Genomic DNA, 23,985 nt, shown 5'->3' with positions numbered 1-23,985 from the left:
ACTGTGGTAATAAATTCCAGATGCTCAATTCCATTTGATCTGTCTGAAACTTAACTCTTCCTCGTTATAGCGTTCCCCATTTCTGGTGTTGTGATATTTGGTGAATAACAACTTTGGCTTCACTGTACCCAATGTTCTGATGAATTTTCTGCTTGCCAAAGTACAGAGTCCTACCCTGTTTTGGCTTTCTCTTCCCAGAGCATCTGTTCCAGCCTATAATCGTTTTGATTGTCTCTTTTTTTCTAATGTTTTCCAATTTCCTATATTTGCACAATGGTTTGCGTGTACCTACTTGTTGCTCTTTTTTCTTCCTTAATTGATTTTTAACATTTTTCAATGTATTTTTTAAATTATCAAGAATATTTTGAAATTTCAATCTAGCCTTCCAGCATGCTTTCACCTTGCCCTGATTTTTTTTTTTTTATTGAAAGCTTTAATGAGCACATATCCTTTCTATTTCACAGTTTAGATCGTTGATAAAGATGTGAACAAAAACACAGGCAGCACATTCATGTTAAATCCATCTAAAGGGTCCTCCTATCTTTTTTCAGTAAGCATGAAATTCCATCCAGCTTTACATGTCTCCTGTAATAATCTCAACACAGTTCCTCAGGTTTGCAAGAAAGTTTTACTAAAGGGCAAAGTATGTTATTCTTCGCTTCTCCAAGGCTTAGGATTAGGAAAGTTGGAAATGTAAATTGATTGATGTGACTTTTTCATGACGAAACTGTTATTCAGTCCAATTCCTTTTTTCCCAGATGTTTACATGTAATGCCTTCATTACTTGTTCAAGTATTCTCTAGAGATGGAAACTGGAATAACTAGTTTATTTCTAAACCCCCATTATCTGTCCACATTTTTGTCTTTAATTTAAAACCATTTTTGCAGTCTTCTGACACTTCACTCATGTTCACGATTTTGCAAAGATGCTTAAAGTTCTCTCTTTACCTCATCCAGATACAAATATCTTAATCTCATTTTATCTCAAAAAAATCAACAAAATCTTCTTTCATCATAAATATACAAGGATGAAGCTCCCTGGGCCCAACCAATTTGAAAATACATGACATATCCTACTACTCTTGTATCAGTGCCTTCCTAGTTATGTTCAATAGAGATTTAAGTGTGAAAGATATTCATACTAGTTATAAGATTGAAGACTGATATTTCTGCTGCATGTGAATTCCAGATTAATGTGAAACAGTTTTTATATAACATTTTAATAGATGCATATAATGATCTTAAGAGCCAAGAATTTAGGATTCTAAGATTTCTAATCCCTGAAGTCCATTTGCATACTACCTTTGGCAAATCGTAGAATCAAAGGTTGGAAAGGACCTACAAGATCATCTAGTCAAACCGTCCTCCCATTACCATTGCTACCACAAGCTACTAAACCACATCTCGCAGCTCCTCATCCAGACACCTCTTGACCAGGAACGGCGACTCCATGACCACAAGCCACTAAACCATGTCTTGTAGCTCCTCATCCAAACGCCTGGACAGCAACTCGACCTCCCTGGGCAGCCATTCCAGTGCCTGACCACTCTCTGAGAGAAAAAGTTCTTTCCATATGGCTAATCTAAACCTCCTGTGGTGCAACTTGTGGCCATTTCCTAGGGTCCTGTTTGTTGCCTGGGAGAAGAGGCCAAACCCCTCCTCATCACAACCTCCTGTCAGGAAGTTATAGAGTGCAGTGAGCCTCCTCTGAGCCTCCTCTTCTCCAGACTGAACAATCCCAGCTCCCTCAGCTGCTCCTCTTAAGACTTGTGCTCCAGGCCTCTCACCAGTTTTGTTGCCTGTCTCTGGACACGCTCCAGGGCCTCAACGTCTTTCTTGTAGTGAGGGGCCCAAAACTGAACACAGTACTTAAGCATGTAGCATAGCATGCCATACAATCCCGATTGTGCAAAATTTTATGAGCTGTTGGACAGGCTACTCGTGCTGAAGAGGAGTGCTTCTCATACTGATCTTCAGACACACTACAGGAAGGAGCAGGCTACTGAAAACCTCTCTCAGAGCCTCTGTGGTTCTTACAAGCAAAAATGACCTCTGTATTAGTATGCTGTGTAAATCCTGCCTCCTTTGTTCTCCAAATAGATATAAAAATAAAGCATTATTTCAAAGCCATGACATGCTTGGTTGTTACATACTCAATTCTCTCAGTAGATGCAACGTGGTGATTTTGTGGCTCTTGTTTGGGGAGATGAGGTGTTGTTTTGTTGGTTTTTTTTTTTGTACTGTGCTGAGGGAAAAGTAAATTCCTCCTTACATTTACCGTGTTAGAAATACCTATTGTTTCTGAAGAAAGTGAAAGCTTTATGGGCCATTGAAGAATTCTTACCAGGCTTTGCACAATGGGTATGCAGTGAAAGTGGATGGCTTTTTCTTCTAGCTCTCATTTGAAATTCTGCTTGGATAGCCCCAGCTCTGGTGCAACCTTAACTGCCACAGGCATTGTCATTAGTCATTTTTCTTAATGATAAGAAATGATATAATGATAAATAAACAGATAACGTTCTTCTCAAATGAAAATCTTCTCTGAATGGTGCTGCACTGCATACTCGTTTTGTGCAGGTTTTGTTCTTTTTCTCGTTCTCTACCTAGGAGCATAACAGCATGAAAGTACCATGCTTTCTTTTAGTGAATGCAGTGTTTTGATGGATTTCTTTTAAACATTGGTATTAACTTGAATGAGGCAAGTGAAATAAACACATTTTGCTCATGAAAGTGGAAAATAACAGCATTTTTGATGGTCCTTATTTCTGCGGGAGTTTCTTTCTGGAAATTCTTAAGGACAGGGTAGATAAATATCTCTTAAAGTACTGCTTGTATAAATTAATCATGTTTATGAAGAGATGGACTATATAAGCTTTAGAGTTCTCTCTCTAATCTGTATTCCTTAACTAAGTGTTGAAGTATGAAAGACAAAGGGGTTTTAGGCATTTTCTGATTGAAGCAGAAAGAGAAAGCTGACAAGCTCAGATCCTAGTTGCCAAGCCAAGGCAAAGCTATGTCACATCAAGCAGTTTTCCCAAGCATGTGGACTTGAGCCCAAACAGCAAATCTAACAGATTCCTTCTAATGTCTCTATGTGTGAGCTTTTCTATTTTGAATTAATTTCTTTCAATAAGCCTGCTGTTACTCCCACATGCATGCACGTGTGGATAGTAGAATAGAATAGGGGCATGGACTGTTCTGATCAGCTTTAATTAGAAAAAGCCTATTATAAAATTGCCTGCAGTTTTGACGCTAGTGATGGAAATTAAGATTTACTATCACTGTCAAAAGAAAAGCTCAGGAGACACGTTTGGTGCCAACAGCTATTTTTCATTCTTCTTTAATAATATTAGCATCAATTTGAAGATAAGCAGTATTTAAATATTCATTCCTAATCTAATATACATGTTTAAATGTTGTCAAAAATCACCACTCAGCAACAGTAATTTCAACTGTAAAAGCATTCAAAATCCCCTTTACTATCTGTATAATGTTGTTTTTTTTAATGATCTTTACCCAGCCTTTCAGATCTGTGATTGAATGTTTGGGATTAGGAGAGTTGTAACTTGGGATTTTTAGTTTTTCAAAAAATTGTGTATTTTGTGTTATCCTTCATTCAAAGGAAAAAAGCAGAGTTCTTGGAGTTTGATAAAGTTCTTTATAGTGTGGGTGAATTTTATAGGTCCTGTGTGCTACAAGTCAATATGCTGTTGTGCTGGGACTTTAAAAAAAAAAACAATAAAAAAGTAATAAAACATTGAAACAACTAATCTGTTATTATATTCAAACAGAAATGCCTAATTTTTTATTCTAGTTTTTTAGCTTGGTCTTATTCATCATGTTAAATTGATGCTGTTCGTACTGAGAAGCAGTCAAACTGCGAAGTTGGTAAAATGCACGCACTCAGAACTGAAATAATAGGGATTTAAGCTTTTTACAAATTCAAGCTACAACACTGAAGTCTAGAAGCCTTGAGTATGTTCCCTGAATTGATGTGAAATGGGATTTAAGGTAGATCAGGAGGATTATTTTGGCCTTCCACTTTCTTTATTCTTGGGATATCACCACCTGGAAATTGCTACCGTAAAATTTCCTGGTGTTGAAGGAACATTATTTGTCAGGCTCACCTGCTTTTTTTTTTGTTTTCCTCTTCTTATGATATCATGTTAAATATTCTGTAGTTTTTACATACCTTTTGGCCTTTAAGCAAGACTTTCAGGGACGTTTGGTGACTCCTTTTAACGCAACATCTCTTGCTGCCTTAGTCTGGCTGGCCCAACTTTGAAGGCTGATGTGTTCCTATCTGTTCCAGTCCCTGGGATGCTCTGTGGTTATTTGATTGCTTGTGAAGACACCCAGCAAGAAGGTGGGAGTCAATTGGTGGAGCAGTGTTGTAGCTAGGATAGTAGCTAGGATGCCAGTTGTGACAATTTTGTCAATCTTTGTCCGAAATATGGGCTCAGGACTGTTCCCAGTGAGCAGAACAACTGCAGTTATCCTGTGATTAGAGTGAAAGGAGCATTAGGGCCACGAGCTGTCCTGGCTGGCTTCCCCTGCCCTCAGGGCTAGAGAGTAAGCCCTGGCTCTGCTTGGCTTACTGCCATGGGAGTAGCTCTGCTGTCTTGCTGCCATGGTGATAAACTCAGCGCTTGGAAGAAGCTGCAGCAGTTTCTGCAAATACACTTGGGGAATTGTAACAAACTGCATGAGACAAAGGTCATCGTAGCAAGAGATTAGATGTCCTGATGAGGAAAGGGCATAAAGCAGTGTCCCAGGTCCAAATGCCTCTTTGGCACTTCTTAGTTTTTCTCACCACTATGACAAGGCAGTATTTTAACGTTTCTCTATTAAATCCTACTGTGCACATGACTATAGCTTCATTTTTGGGTACCCAAATGCACTTGCTTCTAATTCTTGTTTATACGTTACCACGATTATACCTAGCAGAAAAGTAAGTACATATTGCATTTATTTCAGGAGTAGGTGTTGTGAATGTTTGAAGAGGGTTTTCTTATGCTACATTCTTATAAGATTTTAGATAATATATTGGCACAGATTTAAATATGTACTTGGAAGCTATAAAAATGTTTAACATGCATTATATTTAAAACACACGTATAACCTACATTTATTCAGTGTTAGGTAAAGGAATACATTTCTCACAGAATTTCAGAAAATTTCTTTCTGTCTCACTGAGTTGTTTTACTGTGTTACTGACGAGTGTTTCATTTCTTCTGTACAAACATCTGATTTGTTCTGACAAGTGTGAGTGTGGTTCTCCTGGGATGCACACTCAAGTGGAAGTTTTGGAAAAATCACTTTAAAAAAAAAAAAAAAAAAGAAAGGAAAAAAAAAAGGAAAAAAATGGTGGACCCTTCTCTTTATGTGCATGTGGTACCCTGAAATTTATTACCTCTTAAATGCAAAAAAAAAAAAAAAAAAAAAGCAAAAAAAACATGGAAATATTGTGAAATTGTTTTTCGGGAAGAAATATGAGGTTGCACTTTCTCTGTTTCCTATTTCTTTATAAACCTTTTTTGAATAAAAGTTCATGTACAGGGTTGATAGAAATTAAGAAAATAACTATGATAAAATGTTAGAGTTTTTTAAATTATTATTTAAATATATTTGAGATTGTGCAAATTTTCTTTAGTAGAAAAATACACTGTATATTTGAACAATAGGTTTCAGAATAAAGTAATCTTTCTATTCATGCAACTGTGTAAATTTCATGTCAGGAAATTCTTTAGGTTTCACGTTTATCTAGCGCTGTACTCGTATCCATTTAGTGCTGCAAGATTTCATATTGTAGAGTAAGGCTATGCTGTGTTTTGCCAGCAATCTCCAATTGTTTTGTTAACTCCTCTCCTAGTGTTTGTGAATTTTCTTTCTTTGTATCCTGAGTGCTGCAGGGCAAGGACTGGCCAAAGTGTCTCAGTTGCTGCAACAGTTTTTACAATGTCAGTTGCTTTCTGTAGCAATAAAAGAGGACTTTGCTCTTCATTCTTGCAATGACATGTTTTATTTCAGCCAAACACAACAAAACTCTCAAGATTTTGATTGCCATCCTGAAGTGTGTATTATGTTGTGATGTGCAATCAGAAAGTATATAGTTAATGTGAGAATCATTATTGTAATGCATAATGCTTTTTTTAAAAATGCTTTTCTTGTGGTGCCAACAGAAGACAAGTTTAAATTATGAATATTAGTTATGACATGAATTATTTAATGATGCCTGAGTGATATATACTACATCTCAAGGTGATAATCTCAAGGATGGCTTTGAGGATACTTTCATCCTGAGGTGTGTTTCATATTTACAGCTATGGCAGTAAGGTCTTCAAAGGTTTCTACATTTTTATTCAAAAGCTTTAGAGTCTCAAGTCATTGACTGGAATGTGCTCAATCTGTTAAAACTTTTTTAATCTTAATCTCTTTCAGTCCCAGCAAAGATGCATTGTGATCTTTGCACTGGTATGCTGCTTTGCAATTCTCGTTGCACTGATATTTTCGGCAGTGGATATTATGGGAGAAGATGAGGATGGACTCTCGGAGAAGAACTGTCAAAATAACTGTCGGTAAGAGGTAACAAACAAAACTTCTCTTTTGGGGTGGATAAGAACAGATATGAACTATTTGATGGTATGCCATAGTTCGGTGGTGTAGTTGGTAAGAGAAGTAGATAACATCCAGTGAAATGCTTTCTTGCTTTAAATTTCTTATTTTAGAAGCTTGTTTGGCAAAATACAGCACACTTCTTGAAGTTGTGTTTTGTGGTATGTTTTGAGCAAGGTCTTCCTGTTCAGTTATTTTGTGTTCCTGAGTCAAAATGTATTGCATTTCAATAAATGAGGCCTGAGGTAGCTCACACTGCTCTCAATTTTACTGCATCTTTCTTTCATCAAGACTTTTTTTTCTTTCAGGGAAGGTCACTGATTGCTTTTGACCTGAGACTGCTCCTTTTATATAACCTATTACTGCTCTTGCACACCCCTAATGTATGTGGTGTCTTACCCAGAAACTGTGAGAAAAATAGGGATACAGACAGAAAGACTAGAGTATTGTCTGTATTGAGGCTCAAGGGAGATCTTATAATCTTATCAGTCTCTACAACTCTGTGAAATGAGGTTGTAGCAAGATGGGGGTTGGCCTGTTCTCTCATGTATCTGCGGGGTGACCTCATTGCAGCCTATCAATACCTGAAGGGAACCTACACCCAGGAGGGGAGTAAACTCTTCAAAAGGGCTGACAACAGCAAGACTAGGGGAAATGGATCCAAGTTGAAGGAGGGAAGATTTCGGTTGGATGTTAGGGGGAAGTTCTTTACTAGGAGAGTGGTTAGGCCCTGGAACGGGCTGCCCAGGGAGGTTGTGGATGCCCCGTCCTTGGACGTGTTCAAGGCCAGGTTGGATGGGGTCCTGGGCAACCTGATCTGAATGTGTATGTTTGGTGGCCCTGCTAGGCAGGGGGGTTGGAACTACATGATCCTTGGGGTCCCTTCCAACCCGGGTGATTCTGTGATATGTAACAGTGATGAAAGGTAACGGCCTCAAGCTGTGCTAGGGGAGGTTCAGGTTGGATTTTAGGGAAAATTTGTTCTCATAAGACATGTGCAGAATCTACTCAGCTACCAATGGCTGGGCCTGTGGGAAGCTGGAGGTTGTTTGTATTTATTAGAATAATCTAATGAAATTTTATTGTTTGTTGGAGCCTTTTCTCATCATTTCTGCAAGTTGTACATTTGGTGTTTGACCTCTTTGCGAACAGAAACCTGTCCACACCATGCTTTCATTTTTCTAGCACTGGCTCTGTTGTTGGTTGCTGTTGTTTTTTTTTTTTCCCCTTGTAAAATGACTTGGCCTGTTCACTTTGTACACTCACAGTTCTGGATGGCCTTCTAATACTTGTCTGAATTTTCTGGAGTTCAGTTAGCTTTTCCTTGTCAGGGCATGAGATGTTCTCTACTGTGAGTTATTGCCTTCCAAAATTTTTGAAGACAACTGTATGTGTCACCTCTACACCCACTCCTCTATGTGGGAATCTTTGACAGAACTAGGTCAGATGAGGGGAAAGTCTTTTCTGCTCAGTTGCTTCAGTGCACTGCACATGACTTCAATTATAGACTATGCTTTCCTTGTAGTTTCATAATGTAGTAGTTCCCAATTTTGTCCCTAGGCTTAGCCATGAAAGACCTTGATCTTCTCTTTGTACTTTTCAAATGGAAAAAAGAGTGGGAGCAGTGTCATGGTAAACCGGGGAATTGTTTATTCCATGACTAAGGGAAGAAATGCTTTTTATGGGACACAGCAATCTCCCTTTCCAAAAATGCTCATCTTTGCTCAGTTCTTTGTTGGTTGGCATATGTAATTCTTGTCTCTTTGGACTGTGAAAGTAGAATCTGGGAGTAAAACTTCACACTGATGTTAACCATTAGAGTTGGTGAAACTGTTCTGCATTTACAGCGATAAAAGTGATCGCAGCTCTATTTTAAGATGCCTTTCAAAGAGAGATTCAAGTGCGTGATCTAGCTACTAATACTTGAACCATAACACTGTATAAACCATCTCTAATAACAGCTATTGCAATATCAAAGTGCTGGTATCTGCTACCTACTAACATTGAATCCTCCTTTGCGCGATGGAAATCAGGCTCCTTTATGTGTTAAATATATTGCAGACTTAACTGAAGTGCTGTGAGATCAGTTGCTGTGAGGCATATATTTAGTACTTTAGTACTATTTAGTAAGCACTTTTAATAAGTAAGACAAGAATTATTGAATTCTTATATTTCTGCTGTGTGAGTACTTTGACTGAAATTCAGGAACAGGCGCTTACATTTGCAGGATTGCTGAGACATTTGGCAATAGAATGTCATTTTTTAAGATGAAACTGTTATCAAATACAAGTTTTATGCCTGTGAGTCTAGATTTATTTTTATTTGTGAATAAACTTGATGGGAAATGTGCCGTTGAATTGACAAGAACTTGGATGATGGTTTGTTAAACTCTTTCTTCTACTGAAAATCAACTCCATTTTGGTGTTTGGATTCTACAGGAAAATATATTTAAAATAGAGCTGTGGTCTAGAATAGTTCTATAATTAGAAATAAAAAAGGCAGAGATAGAAAACTGAATGAAGTAAAATGAAGCCATTTCTAGAAAGCCGTTTTTTTTCCTAGGTTGAGAGAGAAATCGTTATACTTTAAGTAGTATTTTCCAGTAAGCCTCTATATCATCTTTTTGTTACTATGATTGTATTGTTGTTCATGAATATGAATAAAACCTTTCTGATGAGATTACTGTAGTTCAGCATGAGGTTCCTCATTTGTTAATTCCTAAACTCCTTGTACATAATGAATGCTTACTGGATTTGTTGTCCAAAAAAAAAAAAAAACAAAAAAAAAAACCTTCCTCTTTACCACCGTATTTATTTTTCTTGGGAACTTTGTAACAAAAATTTGGCAGGGAAGTGGAAAAGCAGACTTTATTACATGTCTTTGCTAATTGCTGAAGGATTTGTTGCCATCTATTTAAGAGGGTACATAGGAAATATTTTTGTTTCTTTAAAAATTGCTATGCTTGGACTATTGATTATGATTTGTAACCTTTGAACTTCTTGCTAAAAAGCTGAGTCTTTAATCAAGAACTCTAAAAAGCATTTTGCTTACAGACGGTTTGTGTCTCTCACAATGTGAAGCCAGGTGCCTGGAGGCTACAAACCATTTTCTGTTTTGTTAGTTACAGAGGCAGGCAAACAATTCGATGTATTCAAGCAGAACTTGAATGTTCCATATTTAACTAAGAAAAGAATGAAATTCTTTCCTTTTCTTTTTCTTTTTTTCTTTTTTTCTTTTTTTCTTTTTCTTTTTTTTTTTTTTTCTTTTCATACAGAATTATTTTTTTTTTTAAGCTTGCTTACAGGAGTACAGAAATTGGTAACTTAGAAGACATTACAATTCTGTCCTAGTAGTTAAGGGCAGGTAGTGGGGCAAATACATGTACCATAAAAATAATGACTAAGAGCCAATGTAAAAATTACTATCTTCTGCTGACACATAGTGCTATTCAAAATTAGAGTTGGGTGGAGGTGGGCAAAGGTCTGTGAAATTTATTTGTCAGAAAAATTTTGGGCTTCAGAATTGAAATTAGAATCTGAGTTCTGAGTGCGAACTGGAAAACTTTATTGGTTTAGATGAAATAAAGTCTCCCATGTAACACTCGTATCATGAGTCACATATGGAGAAACTGGTTTACTGAAAGTAGTTGTTGTATCCTTTAAAAAATTATTTTTATTTTTACGGTTGGACCAAGTCAGTTAAGAGGCATCTTTTCAGTACAGAGAATGCTGTGCATTCCTGGCTTGGTTCCACTAAATTTGATTTTAGAATATCAGACTTAACAAAATACAAATGGCTTTTTGACCCTTTCTATTAAAAGCAGTGTCAACTGATTGACATTTAAGGATTAAAAAAAAAAATTACAAATAGTAACGACTGTGAAAAGCAGAGTTTTTGCAGTTTGTACTTCTAACGGGATGCAAATAATTCTCTTGAGATGTCTACCATATATTGTTAGACAGGTACTGATAGATGAGACTGGTTAAGAGCATATGCTTAGCAGTCTGGGAACTTTGCCTGGCCTGTCTTATCCTGGGTCCATTAGACACTGCATCTATAAAATTAGATTTTTGTAATTTGAAAATAGTACCTTTTTATGGCTGATTTGATTTGAATAAATCTTGGCTAGCCTCTGACATAAGACTTACATGATTTTGTTAAAACTGGCTGGTGATCTCTAAAAACCAAAGTGTGGAAATCAGAAGAAATTACATCTGACAAAATGTGCTGTTATCTGAGGAATATCAGGAATTCAAGCGTTCAGCAAACCTCTTCTTCCTGTTGCTGCTGGCAGACAGTCAAGGGGTGCAACAGAACTTGCATACTGTCTTAATTCTCCTTGTCTTGCCAGCCTTTCCAGTGCCCATGGAAGCAAATGTGGCAGAAAACATAAATCTTTCCGTGGCCTTGAGTCTAGTCTTGCCTCTCTCTTGGGGCCAAGGAGGACCAAGGTGAAAAAGGAAGTAATGATGGATACTTTGTATGGTTCCCAGCTACGGTTTAGGATGTAGAAAGATTGTTGTCATGAGGATACTTTGTTTCCTTCTGTTTCCTCCCCTCCTCATTTTTCTGATGGGGGTTTGGGATTTTTCTTATTTTGTGAATTTTAGCTTTTCTAGATTTCTGAGGTAAGTTCTTAGTAGCAAATCACAGAATCACAGAACGGCCCAGGTTGGAAGGGACCTCAAAAATCATGAATCTCCAACTCTCAACCCCCCCACCCCCCCATCGCAGGCAGGGCCACCAACCTCCCTGTTTAATACTAGACCAGGCTGCCAAGGGCCCCATACAACCTGGCCACCTGGTTTTGCGTGTGTTCAAGGTTGATTCTGGCTTAGATTCTGCTTCAATGACAATATTTTGCTATTTTAATTGGTTATCTTTTCCTCGGAGTAGTAATGAAGGCACTTGAGCTCTTGTTTGGATTTGCACTGAAGGAACTTGCCTTTAGGTATAATGTGAATGGGAAAGTGTAGGTGGTTTCTTTGGTGTTTGTAGGAAGGCACTAACTGGCTACAGCAAGCAAATAATGAGCCTGAGGTTGTGTTTCCATTTACTTTGGCAATTGTTTGGATTGTCTTGGATAAGGATTTGTATCCTTCATAATTTCAGTATCTTGTAGAGGAGCTGAATCTTCCCTTTTAAGTGCTAAGTTTTAGACCTCAACAGAGCTCAGCACTGAGATCCAGAGATTAAATCTAGTTATACACAATGCACTTTTGCATTAATCAGCTTTTAATGTAGTGCTTTCAGATGTACCTATTACTCTTGGATTGTGAGAGAGGACCCAAAATTGATTTTATTTTCTACTGCATTATAGACCTTTTCTTCAATTCTTCTCTGCTACTTCACTCAGTAGGGTTTTGTGGCACTTAAGTGTGCATACAGCAGCCACATGCTTACATAGTTATACCTTCGAAATGCTTTGCCCATGGCTGGTTGTGGGGGAGATTTTCTCTGTGCTGCGTGGGTTCTGAATATAGCAAGGTTTATATTGACCGATTTCTATTTAATAAACAAACTATGACAGGCATAATAATTTAATGTCTCAGCAGAACAAGATGCTCAGATTTTGAAAACAAGCCTGTTAAAGAGCAGCTGAAGATTTCTATTTACAAAACACTTATAGCACTTGGCATAAGAATGCCTTCTGTCAACAAGATGCCTGTTGTCTTCCTGTGTTGGGGTGATGCAGAGAATGAGCTATAAAATCACTTTTTTTTTTTTTTTTTAATGATTCATATTCTCAGACATTTTTATTTTTATTTTTGCCTGAAAACAACTTCATCATTGAAGTTTCTGTGGCTGGATGGTGCAGAGAGCTGGTGACCTTCCTTATAAGGGCATTCAGTGAATTGGACCAGGGGGGAATTCAGTAATTAAAAAAACTTTCATCAGAGGAAACTCTTTTCCTTTTCCCTTTCCTTTGCCTTCCCCTTTGCCTTCCCCTTTGCCTTCCCCTTTGCCTTCCCCTTTGCCTTCCCCTTTGCCTTCCCCTTTGCCTTCCCCTTTGCCTTCCCCTTTGCCTTCCCCTTTGCCTTCCCCTTTGCCTTCCCCTTTGCCTTCCCCTTTGCCTTCCCCTTTGCCTTCCCCTTTGCCTTCCCCTTTGCCTTCCCCTTTGCCTTCCCCTTTGCCTTCCCCTTTGCCTTCCCCTTTGCCTTCCCCTTTGCCTTCCCCTTTGCCTTCCCCTTTGCCTTCCCCTTTGCCTTCCCCTTTGCCTTCCCCTTTGCCTTCCCCTTTGCCTTCCCCTTTGCCTTCCCCTTTGCCTTCCCCTTTGCCTTCCCCTTTGCCTTCCCCTTTGCCTTCCCCTTTGCCTTCCCCTTTGCCTTCCCCTTTGCCTTCCCCTTTGCCTTCCCCTTTGCCTTCCCCTTTGCCTTCCCCTTTGCCTTCCCCTTTGCCTTCCCCTTTGCCTTCCCCTTTGCCTTCCCCTTTGCCTTCCCCTTTGCCTTCCCCTTTGCCTTCCCCTTTGCCTTCCCCTTTGCCTTCCCCTTTGCCTTCCCCTTTGCCTTCCCCTTTGCCTTCCCCTTTGCCTTCCCCTTTGCCTTCCCCTTTGCCTTCCCCTTTGCCTTCCCCTTTGCCTTCCCCTTTGCCTTCCCCTTTGCCTTCCCCTTTGCCTTCCCCTTTGCCTTCCCCTTTGCCTTCCCCTTTGCCTTCCCCTTTGCCTTCCCCTTTGCCTTCCCCTCCTTTTCCCTTTCCCTTTCCCTTTCGTATTTTTTTTTTAATGTATTCTGTGGAATAGATACTCTATAGACAGGTCCTTGGTATCTGTACGGAATAATTTTTTTTCCTCTGTTCCTTTGCCAATACCAAAAGAGAATCAATTTGTTTTGCATTTACTTTCGGCTATAATGAATGCTTTCAGAAATTAAAAGATAAGTGCCAAAACTCATGAACATGTCCTGTTTAAATATTATTCTACTGCATTACTGCCAAAAGATGGTCCAGCATTAATTACATTGTATGGATGAGTTTGGGCTTCACTTTGTCCAAATTCACAAACCATTTTCCCACTCTTTTTTTCTGATAAATCTAATGGTTTCTTCTATGTTCTGACAGTGCACCAGAGGGTCCTTAAGCCAGCATTTTTACTGTTATGCTAAGCATTGCTTATGGTGTAGCACAGAGGTTGATGTATTTTGTATTCTTGGAATTAATATATTTAAGTATTCGTTTGTTTCTTGTTTCATGACCCAGAGTTTGTGAACTTACTTTGAAGAAAATATTGCAACCTTTGCAGAAATCAAATTCCAATTATTTCATGGATCCTGGGTGATGTAAATGGGATAAAAAGACAATTCTTTTACCAGGTAGCCTGTTCTATCTGGTCTGCTGGCGATCTCCTCTATAATCAAATCTTTCTTTATCTTTATTCCTTCTTAACTTAATGCGTGCAGAAAACTCAGATGATTTCTTCCCAGCAAGACTCATAAAATTCTCAAGGTCGTTTTCTTTACCAGACTGCAAGCCTGCTTTAAACAAAGTTATTAAATCTGGAATTATTGGTCATTCTCTTGATCTTGAAGACTGATTTGCTACACAACAGAGAAGTTTTTATTCTGTCTGCTGAGAATAGAAATCCAATTTAATAAAGCTCCCTGATAAATATTTCTTCCTTTCCTCTGTGGAAAAAGCATTAAAAGGGGCTAAATTTTCCATCAGAATGTCTGAACTCATGCTCAATTTCAGGATGACTTGTGCATTCAGCTTGGGCTAACTTTGTATCAGACCATAGCAAGCACCTGATCCAGTGACACTATTTGTTTTTAATCTCTACTCCTCACTCAGAGCAGTATTTTAAAAGATACTTACTGTCCTGTCAGCTTACAGTAGATATGTTGAGATCTGTGTCTAATCCTACAGTGCTTCTGTGAATGTCCTTTCAGCAAGCGTGATCTGATATGATACTCTCAAGAGTTCAAGTGGGACATGCTAGTCACTGTCTTTGGTGCCCCACCCTGTGCATGGATGGGTGCTCTGCCCATAGTGCCAGGGCAGCATCAATCATGAATAAGCAGTCGGGGTGCTGGTTGGAACCCCATCAGCGTTCTAGAGATATTGGTACTGTTTTGTTGGGTAAGCTGGAGCTGACAGCATCTTATTCAGTGGCATGCAGCACACTTTGTCAGCTGTAGCACTGAGGCTGAAGTCAAATGGCAGTGGATCTTGGTGCTAATGCCCCACTGGGAAGCATGGAGTAAATTTAATGGTTGAAGTTTGCTAGGACTGTTGTCTTCACATACTCTGTATGTGCTTCAGTAGGATGGTAGGATGGTACTAGTTGAAGCTTTCAGGATACACTGTGTAATTTTTAAAATTTTCTCCTTCATTTTTTTTCCCCTTATATTAATGAGTGAATTGTGAGCCAAAGGCAGAGATCTCTGTATGTTTGTATGTCTCTAGTTAGTTCACAGAATCACTGTCTATGAATAAAGCCTTAGGCATAAAGTGTTTGTTTGTTGGGCAGTTGAACCTTTCTGCTTGGCTTCTGTTGAATTTAGAAGAGCTTTCTTCCCTCACTGACCTTACTCATATCTAATCCCTCCTGACCAAGATGAAAAAGTGTATTGGAAATCTTGATCCATCTTACAACTAGTACTAATTTTTTTTCCACATTATGTGTTACGGGTTATTTTCCTTAACAAATTTGTTTTCCATCAATCTGACCAGAAAACAGAAAAATAAAGGACAAATACTAGCCTTCCTTTCTGCCAGATGCAAGTCACTATATGTCCTTTATTCTCTATTTAGTGTCCTGCCTTTCCAAGTAAGGGTGTTTGAAAATTATCGTACTGCTTGAAGTTAGTTTTCAAGGCTGATAGCATCATAATTTAAGTTTAAATCTGGTTTCTTCACATAGTAAATATTGAAATGGTTTTTCTAAGAGCCACCAGTGATTTACATGCCTTCCAATGTAAGGGGGAAGATTCATCTTGCCTCTGACACTAGATTCTTGATGAGTATTTAATAGCACATGAGAACTGTTGGGTTTGACCTCTTACTATTCTTGCTGATTTACTTGCTACTCCCAGAAAGTATGTATGTTGTATTCATATGAACATGAAAACAGATTATTTTCTGGTCTTTTGCCAGCTTGATAGGTACATAGCTAACTGATCTTGCAATGTATTTCTTTAAAAACAGTTGGGAAAATAAAAGGAATATTCTTTGGTGTCATTTATGCACTACATCTTCAAGCCAGCTGGACTTGAATCAGTCTCTACAGAATTAAATCCTGGAGCTTAACTTCTACTGGCTGTGTATTAGAGAAAAATACTGTGTTACTAATAACCCAGCAAAATACAAATATGCAAAAACTCAGTGAATATGCATTAACCCAAAACCGCAACAAATTTCACTAGAAAAGTAGATGAACTAAAGTATACTATTTTGTGCTCACGCGAAGCTATATTTGATACCTGAAATTCAAACCAAAGGATGATTTTTGTAAAGACAGCAGAATAATATATGTATATATATGCAACTAAAGGGAAGAGGTTGTATATCCCTCTGCACTGGAGAGGTGTTCCTGAAGGAAATCAGTGCATGTCCCACAGTGCATTGCTCTGCAATGCATGACATCCAGCACAAGGGATGGCAAAGGCAACTCAGGCTTCTCACCCTAGGGCACACCCAGCATCAACTGTCATAGAATCATAGAATCATAATGGAAAAGACCTGTAAGATCATCTAGTCCCACCTACCGTTTCCTTCAGTGGCACATCATCCATGGATAGGCCATGCAATCTATTCCTACCATGGAATGCCCTGTGTTCCTCAGGGGCAGGCCTACAGCTTCTACATACAGATGCAGGCGTATCTCTGCAGCAGCAAGCTCCCATTCGCCAAAGCTCACTGAAACTGAAGCACTCATGCTACTGGGTGCTGAAGTGCAAACCTAGAGCTTTGATTTTTGTTCAAACACTGTTAAAATTTCATCAGACTTTCTTGGTTCATTTGTATCAATTTGACAGTGCATGTTTTGAGCTCATTACGGATGATTGTGGAGAGTAGATGTTTAGTGTATTAAAGGGTACTGTGGTATCTGAAGGTGAAGCATTTTGAGTAGTGAAGGGTGAAGTGCTGGACTGCTAGAATTATCTCATGCATGCAACTAGGGCTACTGGGCTCTAGAGCTGCCCCATCTGGGAGTTTTATGGACATACATCATATGCCACCCTAAAGATATCCTGAACACCTTCCAGTTTTTGGCAAAGACGGGTTTTCACAGCCTGGAGCCAGTCCATTGCTATGGCATCTTATGGGAATGGTCTGGGAAAACAGCAGGGATGTAACCTCTAGAAGGTAACATCAAGCTACTTTTTTTGTTGTGGCCAGTCACTCATTTGTCAAAAGAGTTCTTCAGGACTGACTGGAAAGGAGAACACTGAAAACAGGGCATGTCAGAGCTGTGCTTGAGAAGCAATACAAGTATTTGGTATGAACAGCCAAGTGATTCTGTTAGAGCTACTGGTTGTTCTGGCTGTGTCATTATGTGGCTTATAACACTTCAGGATATTTTCATGTTTTCAGGGCTTTTGGTTTGAGAATTGGAATGTTGCTATTAAAAATATAATTCTGGACAAAGTAACTATGAATAACTGTTCATGCTTTCTAGTAAAATCTAAAAGAGATAATTGGGGTTATTTGTTTATTTTACTTTAAGTACATCAGACCAAAATACATTTCCAGTAGAAATATAAGAACTAATTTATCAAGGTACATAGCCTGTCTCTGTTATGGAAAGAGGCTCCTTTGTTCTCTTCATCTTGACTATACTTTTTAGTTTTCTTCTTTGCCTGCATTTTTTTTCCCAAATTTTAACCATATGTAATTTTCATCACTTACAATTCTGTATGGATTTTACTAATTTACTCTTTAGTATATATATTTTATTTTTAAGTAGATATATAAATAGATACTTAGATACAGCACATAACAGTCAAATCTATTTTAATGCTCCGAAGATCTCCTGGAAATTACTGTAGACTGTTGCCTTTGTAATTTGAGTGCTGGCAATGTCCTTTGGGAATGAATGCTTTGAGTACTTCATTCTTTTCATCTGTGGATTTTTATTACCTTTTTTTACCTACAGTATATTTGCTGAATTTGCAGTGCAGATTTCAAATAGTTGCTGACTAGGAGTTTTACCTTGGTTTTCCTTCATTCTTTTGCAATGTAGTTTTGTTTGTTATTGTTGGGCGAGAAGGGCATTGACTAAACATAAGGAATTGTTAGATCATAGAATACAATATCAAAGAATATCCTTTTGTTTCTCTTCTGGGAAAGAGAGCTCTTACTTAAAAGGTTCTAATTAAATTACCACCAACAACATAAAATGGCATTAATTTATCAGAAAAATAATATCTTTGTTCTTGAGCTGGTTTCTACAGCTAAGATCATCTAACACATCTGTCCATTCCAAGTCATACAAAGAAAAGCAGGTGTTATCTTCTGGAAGATGCGTGGGCCGAAAGAAAAGAAGGTATCAGTCACATTCTGCCTCAGTGGTATATAATGAAACTGGTACAGCACTGGGGCCGATACTTTTTAATATCCTTATCAATTGTATCAACAGTGAGGTTGAGTGTACCCTTAGCAAGTTTGCTGATGACACCAAGCTGTGGGGTGCAGTTGACATGCCTGAGGAATGGGATGCCATGGAGAGGGACCTAGGCAGGCTTGAGCAGTGTGTCCAGGAGAACCTCAGGAGGTTCAACAAATCCAAGTGTGAGGTCTTGAACCTGGATTGTGGCAACATCCACTACCAAAACAAGCTGGAGGATGAAAGGATTGAACACAGCCCTTCTGAAAACAACTTGGGCGTAGTGGTGGATGGCAAGCAGGACATGAGCCAGAAATGTGCCCTCACAGCCCAGAAAGCCAACCATAACCTGGGCTGCATCAAAAGAAGTTTGACCAGCATGATGAGGGAGGTGATCCTGCCCCTCTGTGCCGTTGAGACTTCACCTGATGTATTTGCATCCAGATGTGGAGTTCTCAGTACAGGAGGGACATGGACCTGTTGGAGTGTGTCCAGAGGAGGGCCACAAGAATGATCCAAGGGAATGGAACATCTCTCCTTCGAGGACCATCTGAGAGAGCTGGGACTGGCCAGCCTGGAGAAGAAAAGTCTTTGAGGTGACCTAAGAGCGACCTTTCAGTATCTGATGGGGATAGATTCTTTAGCAGGATAAGGGGAAATGGTTTCAAACTTAAAGAGTGCAGATTTAGGTTGAATATGACGAAAAAGTCTAACATAGTGAGGGTGCTGGAAGCGGTTGCCCAGAGTGGTAGTGGATGCCTTGTCCCTGCAGAAATTCAAGGTGAGGCTAGACTGGGCTCTGAGCAGCCTACTCTAGCTATCGGATGTTCCTGTCCATTGCAGGGGAGTTGGACAAAATGATCCCTTCCAACTCTAAGGATTCTGTGATAATTATTCAGACAAATTAATGTTACTATTCACAGTTTTAAAATGTTCAGAGATTATCATGGTTCTGTGGAAGAAAGTAAAAAAACAATGCACATTTCACTATTAAAGAAGAACACATCCCTGTAATAATAATTAGCAATATTCAGGCTAAATATTCAGGTTAAAGGGATTTTGTATGAACTTACACGGTCCTAGCAGAGCATAGAAGTAAAATAAAAGCATCTCTCTTAGTAATTCATATATATGATAGTAGCTATTTGATTGTTACTTTTTGACCTTTTAAGAGCCTCAGTAAAAGTGATATGTTAGGATCCATTTCTGTTTCACAGGTGGGTGAACAGTCATTGGGTTTCTGCTCTAAGAAGCTCAATAGCTGTAACCCAGCTTATTACAGATTACATAACAGTCATCCATAACTCTGACTCTGACTTTCCTTACATTAACTCCAAAGCAGAGTAGTAAGAGATTTCAGAAAGTTCTGATTTGAATGTGAACATTTTCTGTGATAAGTGGTGGTATGCTAAATTACTAATACTTTGTGGAATCTTTTGGTATATTTTGAGGTGTTACTGCTCTGTAAAACTAGTTTTCTTCTGGCTGACACTGTGATAGGATTTGCCATGTAGTAAGTTTTCTCTTTGCTTACTTATTTTTACAGCTATGTTTCCTTTCCTGACCCTTGATAGACTTCTGTAACCTTGCTTTCCTTCTCTTTCACTTCCTTGTCATTTTAGAATTGGCTTTGTGAGGTTCTGACAGCATGCTTGTGTCTCCATTAGGATCTTCTATACAGCCTGTCTGTGGTCTTCCTCCCATCTCTTAGTGGTTTAGAAAGTGGCATGAATTTCATTCCTTGGAACTTCTACAAGATTCTTCCTACACACATTCATATTCCCTATCTCAAGTCATATCCCTATCTAAGAAAGTCTATATTCAGAATGTCTTGGGGATAAATCTGTGTTGGCCACAGTGCTGAGAAAATCAAACAAATCCACTATTTTATGTATTAATATAACTAAGAGAAAAGATTGGCTAATTAGTTCAGATATGTTTTGGTGCAGTTATTAAATATTGTTGCATTGAATAGTTAATCCAGTGAATATACTTACGCGATCTCGATTTTATTAGGCTTGAATCAAAATACTTCTAGGAGAATTACTCCTATGCATAAGTCCATTTTTTCTGGCCACAATTAGTAGACTTTATTAAAGTGTACTGAAAGAGCAACAGCAGACTCTTCTTGGTATGGCAAAGGGAAGTTTTTTGCAGGGCAACTTTAAACCAAAAGAAAGTAAGAGAAGGAGTGCATCCCTGCTCTTAGCTGAGGGAATGTGGATTTTCTTCACTACCTGTTTTGCTGGACTTAATCCCCCTACTGAAAGTTAGTGTCCACACACTGAATGGTTCCTCTGAGCTCGTGATGTTGCAGTCTTCTTGTGCCAGCTGCATCAGCATGTAGCTCTCACTGAGACCTCGTGTGCTGACAGCTCCTGGCACTTCTGCTACCTCCTTGCCCTGGCAGGCTCATCCTCTTGCATATGTGTTTAGGTAATGTCCTTAGAAGAAGCATCTTGAAGTCAGATGTGCTGCCGTCCCCTCCTCCAAGTAGGGACACCATGCTTCTCTGATTTTGCTCTTGCATGCTGTTAGACAATAAAGATCTTAAGGCCTGTAGACCGAGTGCAGTTTATGGGAATTGAAGCTGCAGTTAGATATGCTTTTGCTCTTTCATTTGTTCTTACAGAAAGCTGCTGCTTTTGTTCAAATCAACTGAGAATTAAGGGTTTTAATGTTCCTTGCTACAAAGAGCCAATGGATCATAAATGTCCTTGTTTTGGCATGCTCATTGCAGGTAAAATCTGCTGTTTGGATTTTCTGTGGAGTGTTAAAGACCGATCAGGTTAGCTGCTTCCTCCTGCCTCAGCATCCTTGGGCACTTGTCTCCCAGCAGAATGCTGTAAGAATCTGCTGACCATCTCTCAATTCTCCTCACACAGCTGCAAAACCCACTAAAATATTTCAGTGCTGACAGGCTGAAACACTGTAAAAATGTAAATTTTCTTCTGTTGAAGGGCAAGATGCCAAGAAATGCTTTCTAAAATATTTCACTGCTGAGTAAGGATTTAGGGGAGTTTTGGTACAGCTGGAATACAGTTTCAAGCAGTGAGAGAGAAGCTTATGCAATCGGTAAGACCCACCAGTATTTTTCAGTCACTTCAGGACTTTGGTACAGAGTTCTTACTGTCTGTACCTTTTTCTTTTAATAGAAAATAGGCTAAGAGGTGATCTTCTGCTCTGTTGGTGCACAAAGGAAGGGCTTCTTTGTAAGCTCCAAAAAGGCACCATCTTCCCTAGCTTAAATACTGTGCTTAGAAGCTCTATATAACAGCAGGGTGGGAGGGTCAGCTTTCATTCAGCAGATTTTTAACTGTGTGTGGGCACTGATGTCCTGTAGAACAGTGTCCAAGGGAAAGGCCCAGGGCTGTGCCCTTGACTGTCTGTGGGATGCAGAGCTGGAGAGGTTCTGTCTTTTTGCTTAAACCCATTAATTGTTGAATTACATTCATTAAATTTAATGAATATAAGAGTATTTTCTGGTGCAAAAGAATGGTGAATACTTTATCTAGAATTGGGAACAGGCTTTGACCTTTGATCAGAAAATTTAAAAATTCTCTTTTATCTCTCAGCTGAAATTATCATTTGTCCCACATGTTATATTTTAAGACTGTTTCCAAGGATGCTATTTTCTTCTCTTAATCAGGGGCAGAAAAAGAATGGTGCAGTTGATAATATATCTGCTTTTTTTATACTATAACAATATGCTTCCTATAGCAATGTAATTTCATCCTCTCAGCCCTCCTTTGCCCCATATGTCATGGTCACCTATATTAAACTACTGTGTTTGTTTTGCTACGTTTCAGCTTAGCTTTCAGGTTTACATTAGATAATTTGTGATGCAGGCAAACAGGATTGATCCTTTGCAGTTCAACATGTTAACGTCTCTGTGAATTGTCACTCACACTTACAGAATGTTTTGCACAAGTATAAATTATAAGACAAAATAATACTTCTACAGAGACTTTTTCATAACACTACTGAAGTGCGAACAAATGCTTCATGAACGTTACTTTATTCAGCAACGTCAAGGCACGGCAGCTCTTTCTGGTCAAGTTTCTGTAGTGAGCTCCACAGTGTAACACCCGGTTTGTAATTAATACACGTATTTCAATCTTGGCTAATTTTTGTGTTAGCACCCAGGAAAGAAATGTATTGGGAGATTTTTATAGCATATTCTGAGAAAAATCTGGGTCATACTCTAATACTCAGTGTAACATATGAGAGCAGAATCTAACGAAGGTAGCAGGAATTGTACCTTCCCACAAAGGAATGTATCCTAAAAATTCTGGAAGGACTTTCAACTCTTCTTAAGAGGCTCAGCAGCACTGGCACAACTTACAAAAGATTTTTATTTGTGTTTACATTTTGAGATCTCAGCAATCAAAGACTGATTTGTATTGGATTTTCATTTCTTTATTTATTTTTGTAGTCCTGTGTTAATAATCAACAGCCTATCAGCTGGATAACCTCTTGCTGTAGCAAACTTGATCCTCAACCTGTATCTGAGAAATCATGCTGCGAGGTTAAAGTGATTATCAATGGAGCTGGCTGAAAATCAGACTTATGTGTTATGGTTCTAATATTGTATGCATTATATTACGTATTGACCTAGTGCATCTGTGGAATAATAAAAATACATATAAATAAGTCTTATAATAAAAAATACATTTCTCTGCTTTTTCCACCTGCCCCAGTTATGTTGGCATAGTATGCTATTAGATAGATAGACCTTGTGTAGAAATTCTTGGAAAGAATTATTTGTAGGTTTCTGTAATTGAAAACTTAGAATTTCTCGTGCTACTCGTTTCTCTAGTATCTGGAAATGAACTGGAACTAGTGTCCTAACTCATAAATTTTGACTTTTTGTTGTTTCTAGTTATAACAAACTGATTTTATTTGGAATATCAATGGCAGTGAAAACTTCTACTCAAGCCCGAACAATAAAAGGTTTGCTTTTATTTTCTTTGGGAGGTACAGAGATGTGATAATTAATCAGTAGCAAAGATCAAAGAACAACCACTTGTTTTCTAAATGCTGCCTTTTATTTGGAATTCAATTACTTTGTATTTGAAGTCAGGAGAATTGGTAAAAATCAGTTTCTTGCTGCATCCTCTCTCTCCTGTGTTCTCCAGCTCCAGCAATCCATCATGATGATGGTATGGAACCTTTTTTTTTCCTTCCAGGTTTCAGTTAATGAGAATTCACTGAACTCGTACTTCACGTGGCAATGAAAAATGGACATTTTCTTTTGACATACCATTTAAAGCTTAATAGATTCTCTATGCCTCTCACCATCTTCGGAGGCAAGGGTGTTGATTGGCATTTATTAATAACAACTACAGTACGGGATGGTCTTCCTAAACAATAGGAAGATAGGAGTGCAAGATACCAGGAGATACGCTGAAAAGCCTTAGATATTGCTCCTTAATCCCCAGGAAATACTCTGTTTCTGTGCTACCAGTGCTACCATCTTTATTCAAGTTCAGAAATAGTAGTAAAACTTTAAGATCTGCTTTCTGTGTTTTTTTTTCCTTATGAGTGTATGTTGTAAATGGCTCACTGCCATGGCTCACTGCCCATGTCCCATGGCTCACTGCCAGCATTTTAGACAGCTAATGCATGCAGGAACACCATCACGCTGCATGCATGGTGGTCAGCTGAGAATACCTGATTTCATGAGATGCAACAGAAATGAGAATTGTCCATCTGTGCAACAGAAGGAGAAAAATATAAAGAAAGATTCCTTGCTTTTTTTGGTATGGAGTGTATTTCCAGCTTTTTTGGGTTTGTCTGTTTCTTTTTAAATCTATGAAGGCTCTCTT

At 38.6% G+C, this 23,985-nt stretch overlaps 1 protein-coding gene across 7 annotated transcripts in view; it reads left to right on the top strand.

Annotated features, from left to right (window-relative positions):
* PLD5 (phospholipase D family member 5) overlaps positions 1 to 23,985 on the top strand; it is a 227,113-nt gene that overhangs the window by 80,672 nt on the left and 122,456 nt on the right. For 6 of the 7 annotated variants that reach the window (XM_048936320.1, XM_048936319.1, XM_048936317.1 and 3 more), the window contains one exon: positions 6,442 to 6,578. In XM_048936320.1, the coding sequence (XP_048792277.1) occupies positions 6,442 to 6,578 (137 nt within the window). Of the gene's footprint in view, positions 1 to 6,441; positions 6,586 to 23,985 lie in introns of those variants that run through there. The other variant, XM_048936322.1, reaches the window with a different exon arrangement.

This window comes from Lagopus muta, chromosome 2 (genome assembly GCF_023343835.1).
Source record: "Lagopus muta isolate bLagMut1 chromosome 2, bLagMut1 primary, whole genome shotgun sequence".
Taxonomy (NCBI): Eukaryota; Metazoa; Chordata; class Aves; order Galliformes; family Phasianidae; genus Lagopus; species Lagopus muta.
The sequence above is the reverse complement of the archived record's forward strand: the minus strand, read 5'-3'. Positions and strand labels throughout refer to the sequence as shown.